This window comes from Patagioenas fasciata, chromosome 3 (genome assembly GCF_037038585.1).
Source record: "Patagioenas fasciata isolate bPatFas1 chromosome 3, bPatFas1.hap1, whole genome shotgun sequence".
NCBI classification, from domain to species: Eukaryota; Metazoa; Chordata; class Aves; order Columbiformes; family Columbidae; genus Patagioenas; species Patagioenas fasciata.
Genome location: NC_092522.1, coordinates 30,195,138 through 30,219,193, shown reverse-complemented (window position 1 = coordinate 30,219,193; position 24,056 = coordinate 30,195,138). Strand labels below are relative to the sequence as shown.

The window sequence follows — 24,056 nt, the reverse complement described above, 5'->3', positions numbered from 1 at the left end:
GATTTGGCCAGGGCTAGTCAATAAAGCAGGGAGGGCATACATGCTGTGAGTAACTCACACCATAAACTGCCTTGTGATTCTGTTATTGTTTCTTCTTCCTTAGGAGGGGAATTAACTTCCCGTGCTGCCACCACGGCCTGTGAAGCACCACTTGTGCCAGCTACCTGGGCCACAGGGAGATGAGTCTCTCCTGCTCTCACATCCTCAGTGCCAGTTGTTGAGCAATCAGCTCTAAGAACGCCTTGACAGAAAAACCTTTGGTACTGTTCAGGCAATTTATAGCATCATAGAATCATTTCAGTTGGAAGAGACCCTCAGGATCATTGAATCCAACCATAGCCTAACTCTAGCACTAAATCATGTCCCTAAGAACCTCGTCTGAATGCCTTTCAAACACCTTCAGGGATGGTGACTCCACCACTGCCCTGGGCAGCCTGTTCCAATGCCTGACAACCCATGAAGAATTTTTTCCTAATATCCAATTTAAATCTCCACTGGTGCAACTTGAGGCCATTTCCTCTTGTCCTGTCACTTGTTACTTGGGAGAAGAGACCAACCCCCTCCATGCTACAGCCTCCTTTCAGGTATTTATTTGACATTAAAATGTTGTAGTAACCAAAACTGCAAGAACCTTAGCTCTGCCTCTGTGTATGTGATGGTTTTACAGCTTGATACAGGTCACTCTCCATTCAAACTTTTGTGCCTCTCATTGTACTATTGGATCAGGTTGTGTGAACAAAGTCATTTTGTGCTGGCATGGACAGGAGCAGTAGGCTCTCTTAGCACTCAGGATCTTGTTCTTTCTAAAAATCATCCTCCAGGAGGGCTGGATCCCATCTTCCCATCCCCTTTTAATATTTTAAGTATGAGTAACAGAGATGTAATTTGGTCTTATTCCATGGCATTACTTTTGATGGCTTTTGATGGAGATTTATTCCCTAAAAAACAGACATGACTTTCTGAATGGCTGTTTGTTCATACCATGTATCTGCCTATTATCCTATTATTATTTTATGCTCTGGTTTCTCTAATTAGATGTCCTTAGAACTGTTCTGTAAGAAAGTACCATAATTCTCATCCACTTTTATGTTGAGAGATTCATATGTGATACCTTTCTTTGAAAAAGAAAGGGTTTTTTTTTGCTGTTGTTCATTTGTGATAAGTTGTATGCATTACTTTGCAAGTGTAACTGAAAGGCTAATTTTTCATATTTTGCTGGAGTTGAGTGGGCCGTTTGCTGGGATTTGAGACTTTTAGCATTTCCCAAGCAAATGAGTCTTATGAGAACATTCTCTCTTTGTCAGTGAAAGCCGAGGGAAGCCTCAGCTTTGAAACAGTTGGTCAAGTTCATCAAGATCACAGGAATAATTAGGTTCCGTGTAGTTTAATGGAAACTAACTTCTGTGTAGAGGAAAGAAAGAATGAAACTACTGCCTCCACTGAAAAAAAGGCCAGGAGAATTATTCAGTCCTGTCAATTAATCATTCAGTTTTTGTTTGGCAGCTTCTTGACTGTTCAAATGGCACATCCAAAGCTCTGAAATAATTGCAATGTGCTGGTTTTGCTGGGGATATGCGATGGGGGTGGGCTGGGGACATCCCACTGAGGAGGGATGGAGTTGAGTGGTGAAGAACTATGTCTGCAGGAAACACACTTTGTTAGTTCAGCTTCTCTTCAAAAAACTGGCATGTCCCCATGGATTCTGGATTAGTTTGGCATGGGACCTTTTGGCACAATTTTGGTTTATAGTTTCTGTGGTTTTTATGAGCACATGCACCCATTGATAGGCACATTTCTTTGGAATTGAACTCAACAGTCGTAGCTATATCTTCATGATGATTTTGTTTTGGAACAGTGCAAGGCAACACAGTGGAATAATGTTTACATTAGTAACTTGAGCCAGTTAAGTGTTTTACCAGTGTACCAATAGAAGTCATTATCTAATTTATCAACGTCTGAAGTTTGCAAGTGAGTCGTGGCTAACTGACCATCATCTAGATTAATTAGGCACCGAAAAATTTATACATATGTTTTTATTTCTGTAACAGATGCATCTCCCACAGATTAACAATGTGAAACTGAATAAAAATCTTTGCTCTTTTCCTTAGCTCATAGAACCTTTTCCAACTGTATCCTTGTTGGAAATCTGTCCTTGTGGAGTCCCAAATTTGGCAAAAGGAAGGTGCTGCTGGAAATCCTCTTTTCCAGTTTTTCAGTCATTTATTCATGAATATGAAGTTACACATTGAGTGGTGGTATTTGGCCAAATAATTTGCTTCAAGAGTCAGGTTTATGATGCTTTTCCAACAATTGCAGACTTGAGGGTATCTGGTAGATCGCTCTTACCAGATGCAGCTATGCAATATCTGTCAGAGGGCCCAGTCTGTCTTTCCTAGCTTTAAAAAACTATAAGAAGCCAAGACTAAGAGTCACAGATTATTCACTTAGTGCCAACAACCCAATAATGAAAACCTTGATATTGAAAGGTCAGGTATTTAGTGTCCTAGTAAATAACACTTTGTGAGAGAAACTAATCAGGATGGACGTGAAGTTGCAAATCTGATTGGCAGTGTTCACAAAATTGCTGCCAAAAACTCTTAAGAAAAGATGTAAACTGATATCCCAGATCAATTAGGGCACAGCAGTGTATTATAATCCTCAGCCATCTTTTCATCTGCTGGAGCACTAGTATCTTTGGGAGATATCTCCTGAAGATTTTTCAGAGGTCACATTTTAACTTCAACATTATGGGTTAGAACTTTTGAGTTTTTCTCTTCGTTTCAGCATTGCTGCACCAGATTTTTTTGCATTCCTATAATCTACATTGTAGACTACCCTAGAACTGCACATCATTCTTCTTCTTGCTGGGATTTTTTGTAAGGCTCCTGTTTAAAAAACATAATTCCAGTTTTGTGGGAGTTTTGATCTATTCCTTCAAAGTCTGTTTTCATTCCAGCCTGAAAAACAACCAGAGAAAAGACACACACACACACAACCTCCCCCCCTCCCCGACTTGGAACGCCCCATTAACTGGCATTTCAAAAAAGGGTTGAGTTTTCTAAGAGAAAGAATTTATATTGATAAAATCAAGATGGTTCATTTAAATGTGAATGTTATGTTAAAATATAAGACAGAGTAAGAAGGCTTGAGAATTAAAGTTTTTTTCTGAAATGAAAGACCTTGTATATGCTCCTAACTTCGCCCCCCTCTCCAATGGCATTTCAGTGAAATCATTATGTTTCTGCAAAGTACCTACATCTGAATGAAATGGCAACATTCCACTGGAAAATTTACATCCAACTGAAGCTTACTTCCGCTGTTTAATTGTGAACTAATTTTCTTCACTTCATGACAATTATAGACAGTTTATCGGTCTGGCATCTTAACTGGCAGGTTCCTAATCTAGAACTTCAGCCTTCCTGGTTACTGATAGCCTGTGCTTTCTAACCCTTCAGTTAGTCTTTTAATTCATATATGTTGTGGTATTAATATATTTTATGTCTTCATTAAGCATAAGCTCTTTAATTGTATTTGGTTTAATACTAAGATTATGGCTAAGGTGGAACAGAAAATCCAAATAGGTTTGGTGTGGATCATGCCTTAAATGCGCAAAGAATCAGCTCATAAGTAGGATCAGAAAATCCAGAATTATTAGGTAATGTCCCATATAATATTTGCTGATTTTGAGAAAAATTAGTGCGGAGTTCTACTCAGAAAAAGCTAGTATTTTTCTATAATGAACAAACACACACATACACAAAATGCATATAAACAATAACACTAAGATATGTTAAACAGACTTAATCTTAAACCAGCATTATTTCCCGTTATATATTTACATGTATGATGACACTATATCTCATACATATAATTACGTAATAGTCTATCATTGTATTTTTTATTTCCCAGTAACTGAGATCTTCATGATCTTTAATGCATTTCTCCTCCTATGTCCCTCATGCCAAAGTTTCCAGCGGCTTTCAATTTTAATCACCAAAGTAGCTTCACATCAGTGCAGTGGGAAAAGCTTCTCCTGTGCAGGTAGTTTGTTGAAAGCTTTAGGGTTTAGGGGAAAAAATTTGTCCTATACGTGTCATTTGTATTGCTGACAATAAACTTGTTGTCACAACAGGTGCTGATTCTTCCATTTGATAGGAAACTCTTGATAACCTGTGAATCATTTGCACATTGCTGATTTATCATGGTTCTTAAGGTCTCATGTTGAGCTGCAGTAATGTTTGTGTACAGCTGTCCTTTTCTGCAAATGGCAGACCTGTAGGATCATGTGTAAATGTTTTCAGCAGAATGAATTGCCCCTTGGATTTAGTAGAAAGCCCATGATACATCCAAACTGATCAGCTGTGCCCCTTTCATGCAGGGAATGTATGAAACTATAGCTTACAGTGTAGCAATTATATGCTGGGAACAAAACAAAAACAGTTGAATTTTGGAAGTTTGTTCAAGAATTGTCCTTCCTGGTAACACTGAAAAATGACACTCTCATGGTTGTGGGCAGCAGTATCTGATGTTTGAATAAAGCCTGGAAATTTTGAACATCTGCTCCTGAAACTAAAGCACAAATAGAACTGATTTGATTCAGCATGGCTCTGAAAAGCCATGTTTTGGTCCCTCGCACATATTTTCACACCATCTCTTTGTCAATGTGGAACCATGTTTATTTCTTATGTCCTAAAACTGGTTTTCCAAACTGAACAAATCACTGGTTTGGTAGAAATAATGTGTTTATTTTGCATTTTGAAAACCAAAAGCCTGGACTAAGAGCTCCAATCATAATGTTACTGATTCACATACATGTATTCATTCCTCACCCTCAAAAAGAGTTTGTCCAACGATACGAACTTCTGCATCCTATTATGTTAATTGCATACATGAATCACAGAAATGTGATTATATGTGAGGCTCTCCAAAAATTTTAGATGACTTTTTAAGCATCTCACAAACTGAATCCTGGATTCTGCATGGGTGCTGGTAAGTTCTGCCGGAATCAGTGACTGGTAGTTCCTTCATACAGGAATGCTGCCAAAAGCAGGGGGAGAAATAAAAAAAGAGAAGAATAATAACTCTAACTATGCACTTGATCCCACTGGAGTCTTCATTCCTGTGCTCAATACAGTAATAATGTCAGAAATATGGCTATCAAGACACATTGTACAGAAAACTTCAGGGCTGGAACACTTTCTAGGAACAAACAGGAAATCAGGGTATCTGAGGTAAATGTCAGTGCTGGTACAGAGAAATGTATTTGCCATTAAGCTCTGCTGACATTTCCTCTTTTACGATCCTTTTTACAGTTGCTTCTTGCCTGGACAAATGTCTGTCCTTTGGGACTTGTGTTCTCCAAGATGGCCATTTTGCTCAAGCTGAGTTTGCTTTTAAACTCCTCACTTTTAAGTTGCTTTTTCTAATTGAGGTGAAGTATGAAACTGAGAAAACACATTGATTTCTCCATATGACAAAAAATTTCTAAAGGCTGCTAGACTGAAAGAGATTAATGCTTCCAGCATTTGAACAGCGACTTAACGTTTGGCAGAAAGACCAAAGATATTCCTCCTGACAATCTTGTGAAAATTTTCCTGTGTTTCTCCAGTCCATACGTGTCCGAAAAACCTGTTTGCATATCCTGACATATCCTGTTTCCTTATAGCTCCAAGTGCTAGAGGGACTTCCCTACACAACAACAAGAATTCTACGTGCATCACATTGTCTTTCACTATATAAAATCCATAACAGAACTGATCTGTTTGGCTGTTTTCTCTGTTCGTTGCAGGAGCCATGTGTGGCCCAGTTCAGACAGAAGTCACAGAATCACAGAATGGTTGGGGCTGGAGGGGACCTCTGGAGATCATCTCGTCCAACCCACCTGCTAAAGCAGGTTCACCCAGAGGAGATCACACAGGAAGGTGTCCAGGCGGGTCTGGAATGTCTCCAGAGGAGGAGACTCCACAAACTCTCCGGGGAGACATCTTTCTGGCTCGCAGGATCCTTGTGGTAAATTACATGGGGCCTTGTGAGACCCTCTCGTCTTCGCTTACCGCGCATGCTCCTTTGGCATGGAGCTTCTGGGAGATGAGGAGGGCACAGACGACAAATGTCGCAGATGGGACAACAACTGTAGAACCTCAGGATGAAGAGAAGCTGGTCTGAGTGTGAGGGAGCAAAGCTTAAGGCACAGAAGGGAGAGAAAGGACATGTGACAGGTGGAACAGGGGAAAGTGTAGCAACAGGAGTGGAAAGGAGGAGTGAACAGAGGGTGTAGCCACAGGAAAGCGCCTATGAAAGCCAAATTTCAATGCAAAAACTCCCTCCCCCCAAAAAAAACCTCACGTGAAGTACTGTACATTCACTAACCCCTTCCCATTTCTCTGAATCTCTTTTAGCATTAAATTCAACTTAAGCATTTGTGGAAGTTCGCTATAAATTCAAAGGTGCCAAGCCCTTCTGAAGATACATAGCGTGCTTGTGAATGCGGCTCTATGTGGCAGGTTGTTATTTCAGTTTTACACCCCAAAAATCATAGGAAATTGGAAGATACGGTTACAGAACATTACAGTTAGAAACAGAAGCCACCAAATCTGAGACGTACGGTATCTTTATTCACTGTGGATCTTGATTCGCTCTCAAGTGCCATCTGTCTCCTGCACCAAGTCAGTCAGAGCTGGGATGACAGGGATAAAGTGTCAGTGACCGTGCAGCAGCACCGTGTCTCCAAGTGGTACAGAATCACACAGAATTACCGAATGTCAGGGACTGGAAGGGACCTCAAAAGATCATCCAGTCCAATCCCCCTGCCGGAGCAGGAACACCCAGATGAGGTTACACAGGAATGTGTCCAGGCGGGTTTTGAATGTCTCCAGAGAAGGAGACTCCACAACCTCCCTGGTCAGCCTGTTCCAGTGTCTGTCACCCTCACTGAGAAGAAGTTTCTTTTCATATTTAAGTGGAACCTCCTGTGTTCCAGTTCATACCTGTTGTCCCTGTCCTCTCATCAGTTGTCACCGAGAAGAGCCTGGCTCCATCCTCATGACACTCACCTTTACATATTTCTAAATATTAATGAGGTCACCCCTCAGTCTCCTCCAAGCTAAAGAGACCCAGCTCCCTCAGCCTTTCCTCATAAGGGAGATGCTCCACTCCCCTAATCTTAACCCCTTACCTACACGTGGAGGCCACGGGGTGATTTTAAGGCTGACGTTTCCCAGGTTTCAGCTGCTTTACTTAGCAAAAGAAAGACTTATTTTTCCACTGGTTTCACAGGGCTGTACAGGCGCTCATGGCAGCTGGACCTGTGTGAACGTGGAAGCAGGTGTTGGGTGCATGAAGTTCTGGAGATGTTTGTGGAACCACAGCATGACCGAAATACAGCGGCTTGACAGCCTTGTTCTCTGTTTCACCCGGTAGCTCTGGGAAGAAGACCCACGGGACAGGACCACGGAAAGCGACGAGCGCCGATAACCATTGACGGGTTATCAGCGTTCTACCCCCCAAACAGGGTGGACGCGGCGGGGCGGGGGCTGGGGGCGGGGTCTCTGCTCGGGGCGGTTCCACCGCCGCCGTTGGGGCGGGGGTGGGGAGGAGTCACGCGACCCGCACGCTCCGCCGCCCCGCCCTCGCCGCCGCCCCCGCCCGGCGCTCCCGTCTCGCAGCCGCCGCGCCCGCCAGCGCCGCTCCTGCCTGCGCTCCACTTGGTACGGCCCACCCCGGGGATCATGGCGATTGATGGTAAGTAGGCCAATAACGGGCTCCCCTCGCCCCGAGCCGCTCTCCTCCCCCAGCCCCCTCCTCTCCCTCTCCTCCCCCGGGCACGGGGAGAGGGCTGGCTCCGGGGGGGAGGGCTCCCACCGCGGCACCCAAACCGAGCGGCACCCCCCGGGCCGGGCTGAGGATGTGGGCGCCGCCTGCTCTCCTCTCTGTCTCTCTCCCCCTGCAGCGGAGATCTGTTGGGTGCGTGGGGGACAGCTGAGCGCCGCTGCTCCGTTCTCCCGTCTCCGTGCCGGGGAGCCGGGAGGGGGTAAATAGCCCCGGCACGGTGACCGGCATCCCTCCTTTCCCTCCGCCGCCGGCCCCTGCGCTGCCCTGCGGAGGACGGAGCCGTCCTCTCCGCGCCGCGAGCCGCCCTTGCTCGGCTGGGGAGGCGGGGGCGGGCGGCTCCCCCGGGGCCGGCGGTGGGGCCGGGGCTGCGCCGCCTCTGCCGGGTCCCGGAGCGAGGGGGTGTCTCAGGACAACCCGCGCCTTGGGCGTAAATGCCCGTTGCTGGGGGCGCACAGCCTCGTCCGCCCTCCCTGTAGAGACTTCGCCAACTGCTTCAGAAGTAACGGTCCCTCCTGGCCCCCGAGTCTCTCTGCCAGCTGGTTCCCCAGGCGCTCTGGAGCCAACAGGCTGAGTAGGAGCTTGTGCCCGCAGATCTTTCTAGTCATCGCTTAGAAACAACAGTAAGGGAGCGGGGTGCGCGGGACACTTGTTGGCTTTGTTTGGAGATGGTCGTCTAAAAGGCAGGGCGTCTGAGCTTTGTTTTGAAACCTTCCCTTTTGATTCTGAGAGTAATATTACACCTTGTTAAAAATCCGTTAAAAAAAAAAAAACAACAAACAAATGCAGAACTTTATTTCCAGCGAAAGATATGCTGCTTTCCTGTTATGTTTCTCTCTGAAAGCGGTCTGTTGTTATAACTTAAAGAATCCAGGAAAACAGTGAAGAGGAAAAAAACCCCACAAACTATTCTTGTTTGTTTTGCGTGTGGGATGTTTCTGTGCTGTCAGTTTCAATGAATTAGTAATTCAGGCCTGTGTAAGAAGTTGCAGTGCGCAAGCAAAGCTGCATGTTCACCCTGTCTTGGAAGCTGTGCGCACCAGGAGTCAAAGTTGGCCAGCTTTAAGTTGGCTACGTTCTTTTCTGCTGAAGAACCCTCTTAAAATTATCAAGATTATAGCAAAAATTTCTGCTGGGTCTGGACTTGAGCTCGGAAAAAAAATTATCAGTCCTTCAAAATCTGTCTCTGTTTTCATTTTATGCTGCATTATCCCAGAAATCTGTGAGAATTTGCTAGATCTGAAAATATTAACAGAATGTGAAATTCATGTTTAATGTTTTCAGAGGATTTAGGGTAATACTTCTTACAAGTTAAAACAAATACTTATGAGTGAATTAAGCAATCTGGCCTTTGAATAGAGTGCAACAGTTCTTATTAGGGCCAGACTTTAGAAATAGCCCAGCTGTCTTGTACATACTTAGATGAAATTACCAAAATGGTACTTAAGCTCTTGAGAAAACTCGGTGTGTAGTTTACAGTTAAATGTTAGGTGGGTTTAAAAAAAAAATACAATCATGAAAGTGATCTGCTAGGTTTTGATTTTGTACTCTTCTTGAAGACAGAAAATACAATGCATTTTTCTGCTGTAGTCTGTAGCAGGCATGTGGCTGATTGCTGTAGATTTGTTGGTAGGTGTTACAGTTTTTATTCCTGATCTTGGTGTTCTCTTCCCCCTGCTTCTGCAACAGTGTCTTACCTGGACTGTACCATTTAGCAGTACTACTTCCTAGCCCTAGTGTTTAAAAATGAGAGTTTGGTTTTGGTGATTGCTAACTCTTGAGGACAGGATCAAAGCACAGGACCTCTACTCTGCAGTGTCAAAATACAGAATTTACATTGTGTCCAAATAAATTTGTAAATGTATGTAATTAAGTGAACAGAGAAAGTACTTTGCTCAGTTTTAAAGACGCTGCTGTTGTCCTTTTTTTTTTTTTTTTTAATTGTTTAGGTAAAGGCATGCAAAATAAGCAAGTCTGAAAACTTTTGACTAAAGAATAAATATGCAGTAGCTCAAAACCCCTTCAATGTTTTGACACACACAGTTATATGTGAAGAGTGCACAAAATTAGAAGACCTCAAATTAAAATATCTGGCTGTTCTTAAAAATCTGCAATTACCATTTCCAGTGTCATTGTGTCAGTAGACCAGTTTACGTCAGTACTAACACTAAAACGCAAGGTTTTTGTAGAAGTGAGGCTTTTTGTATCAAGTGTTATAGAGAAACAGGGAGCCAATGGCCATTTTCATTTTGGTCAGTGACAATGCTTTTTTACTTTTTTGCATTATGATCACTGGCAGCTCATTTATTTATCTATTTATTTTCAAAGTATTCTTCATGTGACCAAGTTCAAATCCCTAATTTAGTGATTGTGGGAGCATTTACATGTTTTTCTTTAGAAAGTTGATGTGTTAAAGCATGTTCTTATTTATTTATAAATCAGGTATATATTTTGCAAAGGTCAGGCAATCTCAGATTTGCTAGGAAAAAGCAGAGGACAACCCAATTGGAAAAGTTTTGGCTCAAATAAGATTAAAGAATTTTATTTACACATCTTATTTCTGTATATTTCTCTTCCAAGACTAACTTAGTGTTAGTATTAAGTAGGAGCTCTGTTTTAAGATGCAAGGTTATTTATTCCTTAATATTTCCACTTATTCATGGGAAAAGGTTAAATTAATCTAATACAAAGAGTATCAGAATGGAGAGGATGGTAAATATGGTAGAGGGTGAGGCTATACAGAAGCATTAGTAAGCCCAGACTGGTAGGCAGTCTGAGATGAAGATGCTTTCACCTACCCAGCCCAGGGGTCCTGTGCCAGTTTGCTGGGGTTGGGAAGAGGGAGCTTGTGTCACTTCTGAGAATCCTTCAGCGTTGCTGTGGCAATGCTCCTCACGGCAGCATTAGTTTCATTTCTTCGTGCTGCTTTGCCTCTTTTGAGCAACAGCAAAACTTTGACACCTCCTTAAAAGTTATGTTGAATTGAGATCTGGGTGAGGAGCTGGCAATGGAAATCACATTGCAATTGCATGGAGAAGGGAAAAAGATGGCAGTTGGATGCTTTATAACGTAAGACAGAATTCCATGTCGTGCCTATCCTTGTGAATCTGCAGGTACCAGGATTTTGGGCTGCACTTGAACATGGTGTAATGTGGTACAGGCTATTCAAAAGTGTACATTTCTCAAGGAGGGGAATACATTTAGGGGTAAAACTTTTCAGACTGAGTTAATTCTTTTTAAATTTAAACTCTTTCTGGTGGTTTCCATTGTGAGGAGTTTAGAGTTAAGAACTGAGAAGTGGTACTAAAGAGAATAATGAGCCTTACAGATGAAAGGGAGAAGTAAGTAGAGAAGAAAAAATTACAGGGTGGTGTTGCCATCTAATAAGTTATTGCTAGAGTAATGAGACTAATGAACAAGGCTTCCTATATTTTTTCTGCTCTGATCCTACCAGTATGGCATTTGCCCTTCCTGATGTGGTATGCCAAGGTCTCATTTGTATCTAGGCTTTTGAAAACCTTTCAGTTTGTTCCTCCATCTCCTGAGTGTTTCTCAAGTGTCCTGAGCTCTCCCATGTTTCTGACAGGATTGTCCTCCCTCTCTTTCCTCTGTTTGGTTGGGAGCAGGCAGCTGCACCGGTGTGTGCTGTGCGTGGATTTATCAGCTGGTTGGCTGCCCCTGTGTTTGGTGAGGTCTGTGTGTGTGTTCTATTTGACTGCTGATTTTTCAGGAAAATCAGAATCCCCAAAGTATTAAGTTCTTAAAACTTTCTGTCAGTTTTGGCTCAAGTTAGCCAATGAATTTGTAAACAATGGAAGGAAGGAGCAGGAAATGAACTGGTTAATTCTATAACCCTCATTTGGGAAACAGAGACAAAAATTACTGAATGAACCTACTTTTTGTTTACGGGTATAAAAATAGAGAGGAACCTACACCGCTTCGTGTAGGTTACATGAAAACTATGCCTAATTGCAAATTCCTGGAATTCAGAAAAGGGAACAAAAGAGCAAGGAGCTGTGTACAGTTCTTAGGAAGGAGTATCGTATGTGTGGCTCATAGGTTGAACCTGGCCTATTGAACAGTTTTATCTTGACTTCCGAGTTACCTGGGATATTCATGTGTCACTACAGTGTATACTGGAAGGGTGTAAGATGACATGGGGATACTCAGGTTAACACTGACCTGAATTTGCCATATTACTTGTGAGTCCAAGGTGGTGCATGCAGCCAGGGCAGGGGTTGAGCAGCAGCAGTATTAAACAAAGCCTAAATGTTAGAAACCATATTTTGTAGTTAGGCCCTCTTTTAAACACATTTGTTAGATGTGGGGTGGATCAAATATCAGGGTATTGGATTTGATCATACACATAGAATCTGTTTAATGTTGTCTTACACTTATTCATTCTCTCTAGTGGAAACTATTCAGTGAGTGCTACCTGGTATTAATTTTTCATTGTCATTGTAAGGATGGTTCCCTGCATTATTTGCTGAAGAAAGTAAAACCTTGTGCCATATGCAAAATTACTAATTTTCTGCTTGGATTTGTGTTACACCATCATCTCTGTAGTGTTGCACATCTGTTGAAATAAAGCAAGCAGTTAGGTCTCTGTCACCTTTTAGGTAATAAGAGTGGGATACCTTTTTAAGAAAAAAAAAAAAAAATCTAACCTCTAATGCTCTACAGACTTCTTGACAAGTTCCTCGTGGGCTGAGATGAAACTATCATAGCTGATATAAGAACAGTTGATGTGTTCGGAGTGGAATTCTTCTGAAATTCTGTTAATTTTCAATGCTTAGTGCTTTTGCAAATTGGAACTGTTGGCATTCAAGATGGGTGTGCAAGAAAGCACACACACACAGTCACTACCTGATTAAAAATGTTGGCTTATATTACTGCCCATCAAAATACTGAGGATCCACAAAAGGGGAAAGTGTTTTGCTGTCTTCAGAGAATTTTCAACTCGTTTAACCATTAGGTTATATTTTCTCTTCACCTTATTCAAGTACACTTCTTCAAGCTTTTGTGATGAATGATGCAAGGGATCCACAGCTGATAGTCTCAGGCTTTTTCCTGAATACTGCCAGGTTTTGGACTGCATAAGGCAAAGGTCCTCTATTGTATGTGAAACTAAATGTGCACCTGGGGACTGAAGGGAGGATTTCAAGTCAGCATTTAATTTGTGCATTTCTTAATTTTTGAGTGTTTAACTCTGGGATGTGGGAGATGTTTTCTAATTTCTTTGTAAATCTGTCGCTAGAGTGAGATAGAGAAACTTGGGGATGGTTTGAAAGTTAATTGTAAGACAGCAAATAAGCATGAGTTTGTGAACTAATAGGTCACATTCTACAGAGAAGTGTATTCTTTGATGTGAGAAGTGGTAGGTTCAGTATGATTGACAGGTATTTTTAATCTGTAGTCTAAATCAAGCAGTTTAACCAGGACCTTTTGAGATATAAGCTATTGGTAGTAATTCCCTTTTGTATCAAAGACTTAATGTTTTAGCCAAAATATTATAAATCCGGTTACTGATACTATTTCTGTGAGTATATGACTCACAATTTCATGGAGTAACTAAAATTGTTAAAATGAACACTTTTGAAATAAATTATAAAGTAAAGTCTATAGATCATTAATAATTAAAAAATATTTCTCAGCTTATTTTCTCTTTGTAAACTTTGATCTAGAGTGGTGATTCAGTGGTGTTAAGTTAAAAACTGTAAGAATTAGCTTAAACTCAGACTAGTTTTTTCATCCCTTTTTTGCTATCAGCTTTTGTTGTTGACATCTTCCTTTTTATTTCCAGGATATGCAATAACAGTGTACATTTTTAGCAATGTGTATTTAATCTTCTTGTCATTTGCAGTGAAGTAATAATTCTTCTTGTAGCTGCTGGTTCTCTTTGTATTCTTATTAAAAAATAAATTCACAGGTTTTATATTAGGTCAGATTTGAGCCACTTATACTGAATATTTCTCTTGCTAGTTATATTTGCTGTACCTCTTCATTTCCATTAATAAGACTTATCTGAAAAAGTGTTTACTGAGAATGAGGTAAATGAAGAACTTATTAATCTTTTTTAGTGCTAATTATATTTCATTTGTCAGAAGGATAGACAAGATAAGCATCTAGTCATTCTGGGTAGAAAGGAAGCTGAGATGTTATTTTCATGATAGGAGGAGAGGGTCCCCAAGAACCTCTCTGCTTTATGACATAGTCATTTTAGAAAATCTGTGCTATCTCAATTTCTTTTTGGCTTCTCTAAGTCCATGGAGATGCTTCCATTTATTTCAGTGTCACAGGGCCAGATGCAAAATTTGTTTGAGAAACAGGTATGGCTATTATATTCTTTATCAATTGTCATTGATTGCTAATTCATTGATCAGTGTCGTTGGTTCTGTTAATTACAAATGTAATTAAAAATTAAATATTTTCTATGTGAAAAAAAAGTTTTAATATTTGTTGTTACTTTAATGGTTGGATAACAGCAAACAAAATATTCTTAAGTCAGGACAGATAGATGACCTTATCCTTAGGCTAAGAAATCAATAGATAGCAATCATTTTAAAAGGTGCTAGCAGAGAAGACAATCTTTACAGTAGGATTTTGTATTATAAAGCCAGAATATCAATTTCTAACTTTTACTCAATTCCTGAACATGTTTACTGTTACTTAATCTGATACTTATTTCTTTCATTACTGGATTAGGTAGTAAATAACTATTCTTTATTCACCTTCTTACATTGATCATCTATTACGTCTTTTTTCCAAGTTTAAGAGTCTTAGTCTATTCAATCACTCCTCATATGGAAAACATTGTGTTCTAACCATTTTTATTGACTTTTTTTGTGCCATTTTCTGCGACCTCTGTGGTTCTATTTTATTCTTTGAGGTGGTGGGACAGACAGGAGACCAAAACTGCACAAAATGTATGAGATGTGGGCACATAATAAGTATATAAAATAGCAAATCGGATTTTTTTTTAAAAACTTGCTGTCTCTTTTCTAATATATTGAAATATTTGCTTTTTATTTTGGTTTTTGACTGCTTCCAAACATTCAGCTTGTAACATTTAATTTTCTACATATGCAGTATTATTTGAACAGTAAAACTGTAAACAGAGTACTAAAGGCATGCAGAGGTGATTTTATATTATGGGTGAGGATGGGCTAATGAGTGTATGTGACCTTTTTAGGAAAAATACCATACTGATGTCAGCTGTAGGGTTGCTGTTCTGTGAAAGTCTTTTCAGCTGTGTTGATTGCCTTTACAGTTAGCTGTCTTTTCATCTAAAACCAGATTCTTCCTTAAAATCAGTTCATGCTATGAGGCAATTTTTCAAGATTTGTTGATATGTGTAAGCCAGAACTCTTTCATTATAGTTGTCTTTTAGAATAACTTTGTAATATGTTACATGAAACAGCTTCGCATAAGAATGTGTTTTCTAAGTAACTTGTATTCATAGTGGAAGCATTGGTATTTCCATATGCTTCAGATGCGTTAATGTTGACAATGATAGGCTTTTTCGTTGTATCCCACCTCTGTTCTGTGCATTTGCTGCACAGCACTGTTGTTTCCTTCTTGTTTGACGGTCCTGAATGCTCGAGGCAGGTGTCCAGCCTTACCTGTCATCTGCAGACTAACTGTGGCTGTGTCACTGGGGTCACAGAGGAGCGAAGGAGCTCAGCTGAAACGCAGGTCCCTTACTTTTGCTGTGTCTGAGCAGTGGCTGCTTTGTAACTTGACAAGGTGGGCTCTCAAGGGCCGTAAGGAACGCTGTGCCCATTGCCCTGCTCCTGCTACTCACCCTGTGCCGTATTGTCATTCTGCACTCTAATTTCACAGGTTTGTAAAGGGAGGAATAGTTGTGTAATGTTGAATAAAACATTAAGTGAATGCTTGTTGAATGCTGTCCAAACTTACGGAAATGCTAATTAAAATACAGTCCTCAGCAGGAAAGTAAGTTATCACATTAAAAGTATGTCCCAAGTTACCGCCGATGACAAAGACTTCTGTGATGTGGTGTAATGTTTTGCTGCAGCTACTAACATGGATTTGTTGCCAAACTGAAGAGTAAGGTATTTTATATGCAGTTCCCTAAGTTGCACTTACAGTACTGCTGCTGGAACTGAGACTGTGTGACGTGTTTGTTGAAGGGATGAAATGCACCCTGGCAGAGTTGGTGGGTGATGCCGAGTAGGGGAGCAGCTAATGTGCTGGAGGGCAGGGCTGCTCTCTGGCAGGTGAAAGAATGGGGTGAAGGGAACCACATGAACTTCAATAAGGACAGATGAAAAGTCCAAGCCCATGCAGCACTACAGGTTGCGCACAGACTGGCCAGGAGCAGCTCTGATGGTCCTGGTGAACATCAAGTTGAACACAGACCAGCCATGTGCCTCTGCAGCAATGTAGACCAACCCCGTATCCAGCGGTGTTAACCCAGTATGAGAGAGACTGACAAACTGGAGAGACTCCAGCAGAGTGCTCCTAAGCTGGCCAGGGGACTGGAATACATGGCACATGAGGAGATGCTTCAGAAATCCGTTTGTGTGGCCTGGGGAAACCTGAAGATGACTTGTACTGCAGGAGAGGGTCTAAGAATGGAAAATGGGTTCTTCAGGTGCACACTGAAAGCACGTGGGGCAATGTGCATGAGCTACCTCAAGAGAAATCCTGGCTGGCTTTAAGGAAGAAATGCTCACAGTGAGGGGCTGACACCTTCCCTGCCTTTCCCTCGGAACTGGTAGTGCCCGGAGAGGTCATGGGATCCTGGTCCCTGTATACCTTGGTTTGTTGAGGCCCTGGAGAACTTCCCATAAAGGTGGTCCTGCTCTGAAGACTTCTCAGAGCACCAGAGGTTGTTCCCGACCTAAATCACTCTATGATAACATCTATATTACATTTCTTAGCCAGTTTTTGACACCTAGCAGTGGAGTTTCAGCTGAAGTCCGAATATAATAGAACTTCGAATTGTACTAGTTTTAGAAAAACATACCATTTTACGGTTTAATCAAAACAAAATTCAGGTGGTGCTTTATCTTCTTCAATGTACAACTTTTCATGCATGTTAAATTGTGTACTTATCTAGCCTTGTGGTCAATAAAAAGTACCATGAGGATTAATATAAAGACTATATTTAGTGGAAGACCATCATATTTCAGTGTCTAAACAGTTGAAAAAAGATATATTTCTTTAGTAGACAATAGGTAGCAATGCAAAATCCAAACCTAGAATTAGTATTTTATGATGAGCTTTCAAGCTGGTTGATTTCTCTGAGGGCAGTATATAATTAAAATCTAATGCTATTCACTCTTCTTCTCTCAGTCATTTCTGGGTGAATCTTAATTTTCAACTAACTGTATAGCACCCATATAATGAAAATATTTCTTTTTTCAGTATTTTTTTCATTCTTCACTGATGAATTTAGGTCTATCAGGGGAAGAAAATCTAGGGAGAAGAGTTTCAGTCACTCTCTGTTTCTCTTTTCTAGTCTTAGGATGATTGTAATAAAGACAGTTGTAATCTTTTCCCAAAGCTGTTTTCTTTTAAAAACGTCTTGCTGTTGCAAAACCAGATTTTTCTTTGAAACATAATTTTTGGTATATTTTCCTTCCAAATGGTTTCTGAATGAAAACAATATTGGCCAGCTTTTAGAATGCACTGAGAATGTTATTATATTGCTATTATAACTAGGTTTTGTAATGGTGATGACTGTAGAAAACTCATGGGATCCTCAAACTCATTGATACTTACTTGATTTCCCTTTCAAGAGTGTCTTTGAGGCTCATATTTAATATTACTGAATAGGAAGGAGTATGTTGACATAGAATGAAGATTCTTTTTAACTTCAAACCTCACAGACTCCTAATTTTGTTTTAAATCCATTTATTTGATCCCTTCTACCCTTTTTCCTTCTAATATGTGCAGTTCCTACAGCTATTTCTTCAAAATATAAATTTAATTACAAATACAGACATCTTCTTAAAACCTTTACAACACCATCTATTAGCGTTATCAGTTATGAGTTTTAAATATTAGTTGATGTTACAATATCTTTTGTTATTTGGCGTAATTCCTTTATTATTGAATGAAGGAGAGTAATAAGTGCTATATATTTCCACATTTTTATGATGGAAAGAATTGTTTTATGTAAAGCTCATTTTAGTGTGTTGTGAAGTGTTTGGAACCTTGCAGTGATTAATGCACATGGAATAGATGTTTTGTGAGTTTTTTGAACTGTTTTGTATTTTCATGAGATTGTGGAGAACTGGTTATGAAAACCCGGGCAGTTCCCTTTAGCTCTGTATTCGTATACATGCAGTGTTTTGTTGTCAGTGGAAAAAGCCTTCGTGGCTGTCAGGGTGTGGTTAAGCCAGGCCATAGTTTTGGTGTAGCTTGAAATTTTAAGATATGACTGCAGGGCATGTAGTTTCAAAATATATTAATTTAAAACAGAATACTGTAAATGTATTCAATATAAGCATAATAAAAAATAAACTCATGCAGTAATTTCTAGATAACATTAAAAGAATCTCTTTAACAGTTTGTAAATTGTCCATTCCTCCTTCTACAAGGCTTAGCACTAGCGTGTTTCATGTCCCGTCCCTGTATCACACCTTCCTCTTCCAATGTGGTTGACTGAATGTATCTCCTTCCTTTGTGGGTTCCTTCATTTACCTCACTAGGTATATTAGGTATTGGTGTTTTCTTTACTAGCTGTAATTCAAACATTAAAATATATTTTATTAAAATGTGAAATAAAGCTCAGTGTCTCTAGCAACAATTTTGTTCTCATATGAATGTCTCAAATTCTGTACAGCTGTTTGTTGGTTTTGTTGTTTTGTTTTTTAATTAAAATAAAAAATCTTAAGGAAAAATTCCAGGGAAACCCAACTTTTAGTAACAGGTTTTCTTTTTTTTTTTTTTTTTTTTTTTTTTAACCATGAAAGATAATACTAACATTGTTTTGGCATTCTATGGTGTTACAAATATTTTTGACATAGTGAGAATTCTTTTCTCAGAACAGGAAATTATACTAGTGTGCCTTCAGCTAATTTGCTTGCATTTGTAATTTTATCTGTAAAACTTCTATGTAAAACCCTTCAAAATGCACCATCGTTAACAGTATCAAACCAAAGGTACACTTATTAATTCCTCCAAAGGACATAATGTATAAATGGCAAACTCATTAAATCAATCTTCTGCATTTTTATTAAATGTCATGGTTTTACATCTTTCTCTATTACACTGTTTATAAGCTTTATTTAGAAGCCAAATATATTTATTAATATTTTCTAATTATTTATTTCCACATAGGTGGAGAACGAACTTGTGGTGTACATGAGCTAATCTGCATTAGGAAAGGTAAGCAATGACTTGTGAAAGTGAACTTCTTAAGTTATGAATACTGCTGGTAAGAAGTCTGCTACCTAGGGTTTACAGTCTTATGTTTTCTGGATCTTGATGTTACACCTTTGTGTTGCAAATTATTTGATGCTGACACTGACAGTTAAAAAAAGGAAACAATAATGAAATAAAATGTAAGATTCCCAAATAAATTTTGACTTTTCACAACAAGGAAAAATGTGCTCTTCCAGCATTCACCGAGTTACAAGGAAGTTGTTAATGTTGTTCAACTATGACAGGAAACCACAAAAACTTTGATCTTTCCCTTGTCCAGATATTTGTAGGATGATTTTTTTTTTTTTTTTTTTTAGTAGTAATGAGGATGTAGTTGTGAGGATGTTGTGAACAACAAATGTAATGGACTGGGAATCTCTGCCTGTGTTTTCCTTTGAGACCTTAATGACTCAAACTTTTTTGAAAACAATTGTATCTAATGAAACCAGTAATTGATAGAGTATGAAACAGAGCTGTACTCAAGAGAGGACTTTGATAAGTTTAAAGCTGCGCTACAATGACTGAAGTTGGAGTTTGACAGTACAGCTCAGCCAATATAACAACTAGATACAGTTCCGATTTCTGTGGCCTTTGACACCCCTGTGCTCCTCCTTTATGTGGCATTGCTGTTGAATCTCTGTGTTCTAATCTGAAAGATAATCTTAACCAAAAAGAAAAAAAACAAGTTTCTTCAAGGATTAGTTCGTTTCATTGAGTCACCGTTGGATCAGAAGAGTCTCAGTGCTTTCACAAAGTAAGGAGTAAGAAAGTGTAGTGGGAGAGGAGGAGAGCTGCCGGACTCTTCTGACAACAACTAAGTGTTTAACTGGCTCAGTGGTATCAAACCACATTATATTTGGTAGGAAGAATTTTTTTTTAATTATTCTGAATAGACCTTAGTTTCCATTGCATTCCCTTAAAGGTTTTAGTAAAATCAGTTTAAAAAAAATGTTTACTTAATATCTCCTAGCCCCAGAATTAAATCTACCAGCTAAGGTGAAAAACAGCTTTATGGTCACGAGTCATCTTTTCCAAATATCTATTAAAAGAATAATTGACTGTTGTGTGTTGTGTGTGTTTTGAAGTATTGTAAGTAAAACCAATATTCTGCTGGGTTTTTTTTAAACTGTCAGTAATTTCATTCTTGCTTTTTGATTATTTCTTTCTTGTTTGGGAAGGAGGTACTTTTTAATGTTTTGGTGGGGTTTTTTTGTTGTTTTGTTTTGTTTTCTTTTAAATGTCTTTGTTGCTGTCTCTGCTTTTCCGTTGATGGATAAGCTGGTACACATAGTGCTCTGTATTTCTTCTGTAATAGGCTCCATTTTTCTTTCTGAATTCTGAAACTCATTCCGAATTCAGGAAACCTACTGATAAAGTTTCAAAATCTATTAATCTTGTTAATCCCTATTTATTTCAGGCTACTGCAGTCATTTAAAAAAAACCCAGTTTTTCTGTTTTCTTGGAGGCAGTGCTGTATGGTTTTTAATTTTATTGCTGGGAACCTATATTGAAGAGATGTGCATCTTTTTAAGGTTCTATCTTATGTTTGAACATTAGATTCTAAGCTCTGCCATTGATCTGGTACTATAAACTTTTTTTTTGTAATAACAGTTGCATGGAACCTGTGTTTTAGCATTGCTGGTCATAAATTAGCCTAAGCATAAGTGTGGTTAAAAGAGAAGTATCTTGTTAGTGCCATTTATACTTGCAATATATTGGGTTCCTTTTTAATTCATTTATTCTGACCTTGTGTGCTCCACGCCTGGCCATGTTCCTGATGGATTTCTCCTTGGAGTCTGTGGAGCAGGTGCATTCTTGGCTGTTCTCTCTCCCAAGTTGAGATGTACATATAAAGCAGAAAGTGCTTGCCATCATACTGCAAATCATCCAGTCGTGCGGTGTTTTGGTTACTTTATCTAAGACTTTACACCATCTGATACGCGTTCAGGGTGGTGGTGTTGTTGTCTGTTTCTTCAGGATTCCTTTGTTTGCCAGTTGTGCAGACCTGCTTGTTTGCCAGGACCAGGGTGCATACTCAGGGTCTGTAAGGACCTCCTCAGAGTGGGTCCTTGCCTTCCAAGCTGAGAATTCCCAGCTGCCAGCAGTCTGGAACTGGTCAATTGGACCATCTCACTGTGTTCTTACTGCCGCTGGGTACTCATTGCAAGATTGTACAGGACTGAGTTGAAACTTTTTGTGGTGTACAGGTCTTCCCGTCACCATCTCTTGACTGCACCATGAAAGCCAAACCTTTTTTGATCCGTCAGCTCGCCGTGGAAGTTTGATGGACAAATTAAGTATTCACATGGACACATGGATTATTCCCTGTCGTTTTGTCTGGTGCTAGGAATGTTTGCACTGCCTCCCTCTCTTTTTTCACTGATGTCTGTGTGGCTGTGGCACCAGGAGAGTACACCCTGGCGCTCCTACCATTCATCGATTCGTTTTCATCAAATGCTGTATGTGAGGCTTTCAGAGTCGGTGCGGTGTTTGACAAAATAGTTCTGCATTTGCTGTTTGCCTGAAAGCCTCTGATGCATTCTGCCAGGTGACGGCAGGTAAGTGCAACTGTGAGGTGACTGTAGTTAACGTGCCCCTGTGGAATCTCTGAAAGAAAGAGCAGTAATGAATTGCCAGCCTAAGTAACTAGAATTCTTAGAGATGTCCATTGTACATTTGTGCCTTGCTTGTCTATCTTTTCATAGTCCTTCCAAGTATGTTGTTGTTGAGGACCAACTAATATGATAAACAGCATTGTTGTGTCTTATTTGTCCTGTGCTGAATAGGGAAAAGGGAACAGCAAGCAAGCATGTGTCTGCTATGAATAATGCAAAGGAAAACTCTCTGGTTTCAAGTGATGGGGTGTAATTAGCATTTATAGGGGGAATTATACAACTTGAAGAACACCTGTTGTTGATTAATTTTTCTTTCTGGTTAGCAAACATGTTCCTAAGTGTGGTTTGTTTTTCTTTTTGTGCCTGCCTATTCATTTATGCTAGGAAAACAGGAACCTTGGGGTATTAGAGGATGAGATGTGTAAAGGGACCAGAAAGGTCTGCAAGGCTATGTGTGACCACACCATTTAGATCAAATTATTTAATGAAAACTTCTAATCTATATATGAAGGCATAACTGTAAAAAAAAAAAAAACCCAAAGCCAAAGCTTAAAAATGAAATGTCTGATTTAAGAATAGTCAGCTGTTGAAACGAAAATAATTTGAAACCTCACTTTTCTTGTTTTTTAGTTTTGCATTTCTCAAATTAGCCAAAACCATGGAGGTTTGGTGGGTTTTTTACATTCATTATCTCCATTTTTTTAGGTACTCTAAGCTGCAGTACTGGAACTACAAACAGTTGTGTTTTCATTTAAAACAGTTGCATTTTCATTTAAAAGCATCATTAAAACGTCTTTTATGTTAACAATGCTTCCACTGAAATAAATAAAACTAAATTGGTTTGTAGATTTATTTTTAGCTTTCTAAGACTCAAAGATTTGCAAATAGCAGCTATAATGCTTACTGAATACATGAGATTATCTGAATTATAGAGTAAATATGATACCAATACAGTATCAATACAGAACTCAGATTTGCTAACAAAAGACGTTGCACTTTTCTAGCACAGACCCTCCTGCTGCATCCCATCATGTTTTTATAGCTTCCTAGTTGCCCAAGATGGGCTGTGGTGGATCCACTTCTAGTCTGCAGAAGGAGGATTACAGGTCTTTTATAGTGTTTTGCTCATTCATTTCCCTTTTAGCAGGTTCATACATTTTTGAGAAGGATCTGCAAAGAGCTGATCAGGAGTAAGAAGACTGATAGGCTTTTCTGGAAAGCCTTAAAAATGAATTCATATGTATTTTTAAATCTTCTAAATGTGTAAATACAGGGTGTGTGCATCCTGAAAATGTGCATATTTTTTGGTAGTTATATAACATCTAATACCTGCAAAATACAGAACAAGTCACTTTCCAGCTATAGAAAAGAACTTTAAAGAAGTATGATCAGTTATTAGAGAAGTTTGGTAATACAGCACTGAAATTTGTTACCTCTGTGTTTAACATAGTTAAGTGGTTGAGCTGTTTGTGTGGTTTTGTAATTACACATTGTTGAATTCTGGAAATTGGAAAAAGGCAAAAAGATATTTTTGCTTTTACTATATTATATTTCTTATTTGTTTCTAGTATTTATTTCAAGTTTCCTTTATGTACATACACATATTCAAATTTTTCTTGTGTGACAATACATATTGAAGACTTGGTTAAGGAAAGAAGAGTCCTGCTTAATTCAGTTCGTACTGGGTATGTCAGGGCTCTTGACAGCAGAAGAAGGTGACAGAGGCGTTTTTTGAAATTACTCCTTTAAAGTTTGCGTCTTTCGCTGTTTTCCTAACACAGGTGTTTTTGAGAGAGTCTTGAGAGTTAACTTGTTCCTTTGGGTATTTGCTAGGGACATAGAAAAATTTGGGGAATTTAAGATGAGACTTAGGAAAAATTGGGGTTTTTTGACTATGTAGTGCACTGTAGCTAGGCTGCTAGTCTGACTTGGAATTGGCTGTTGTTAGATGTACTAAGATTTTAATTAAGACTGTTTTCAGGTTCTGTTTGTACAGATAAGACAGACTTGTGACGTGTGTTAAGATATTGAGCTGTAACTGGAAAAAAGCCCTTTTTAATATGTTCTGATATGTGTAACACTCACTGTAGAGCATGGAAGTGGCATTACAGCAGAAAATTCGTGGCCATATTTTTTTTGGGTCTCTTTCACCTTCCATTATTCATTTGTGCGTTTTTGAAGTAATGCAAAGTGATACTTCTAAGTCAGCAATGTATT

General features: G+C 39.4%; 1 protein-coding gene across 4 annotated transcripts in view; it reads left to right on the top strand.

The window, feature by feature from the left end:
* Nucleotides 1-7,644: 7,644 nt before the first annotated feature.
* SYT14 (synaptotagmin 14) overlaps nt 7,645-24,056 on the top strand; it is a 93,675-nt gene continuing 77,263 nt past the window's right edge. For 3 of the 4 annotated variants that reach the window (XM_071806028.1, XM_065834734.2, XM_065834733.2), the window contains exons 1-2: nt 7,645-7,740; nt 19,141-19,188. In XM_071806028.1, the coding sequence (XP_071662129.1) occupies nt 7,728-7,740; nt 19,141-19,188 (61 nt within the window). In that variant the 5' untranslated portion in view covers nt 7,645-7,727. Of the gene's footprint in view, nt 7,741-11,413; nt 11,520-19,140; nt 19,189-24,056 lie in introns of all 4 variants that reach the window. The other variant, XM_071806026.1, reaches the window with a different exon arrangement.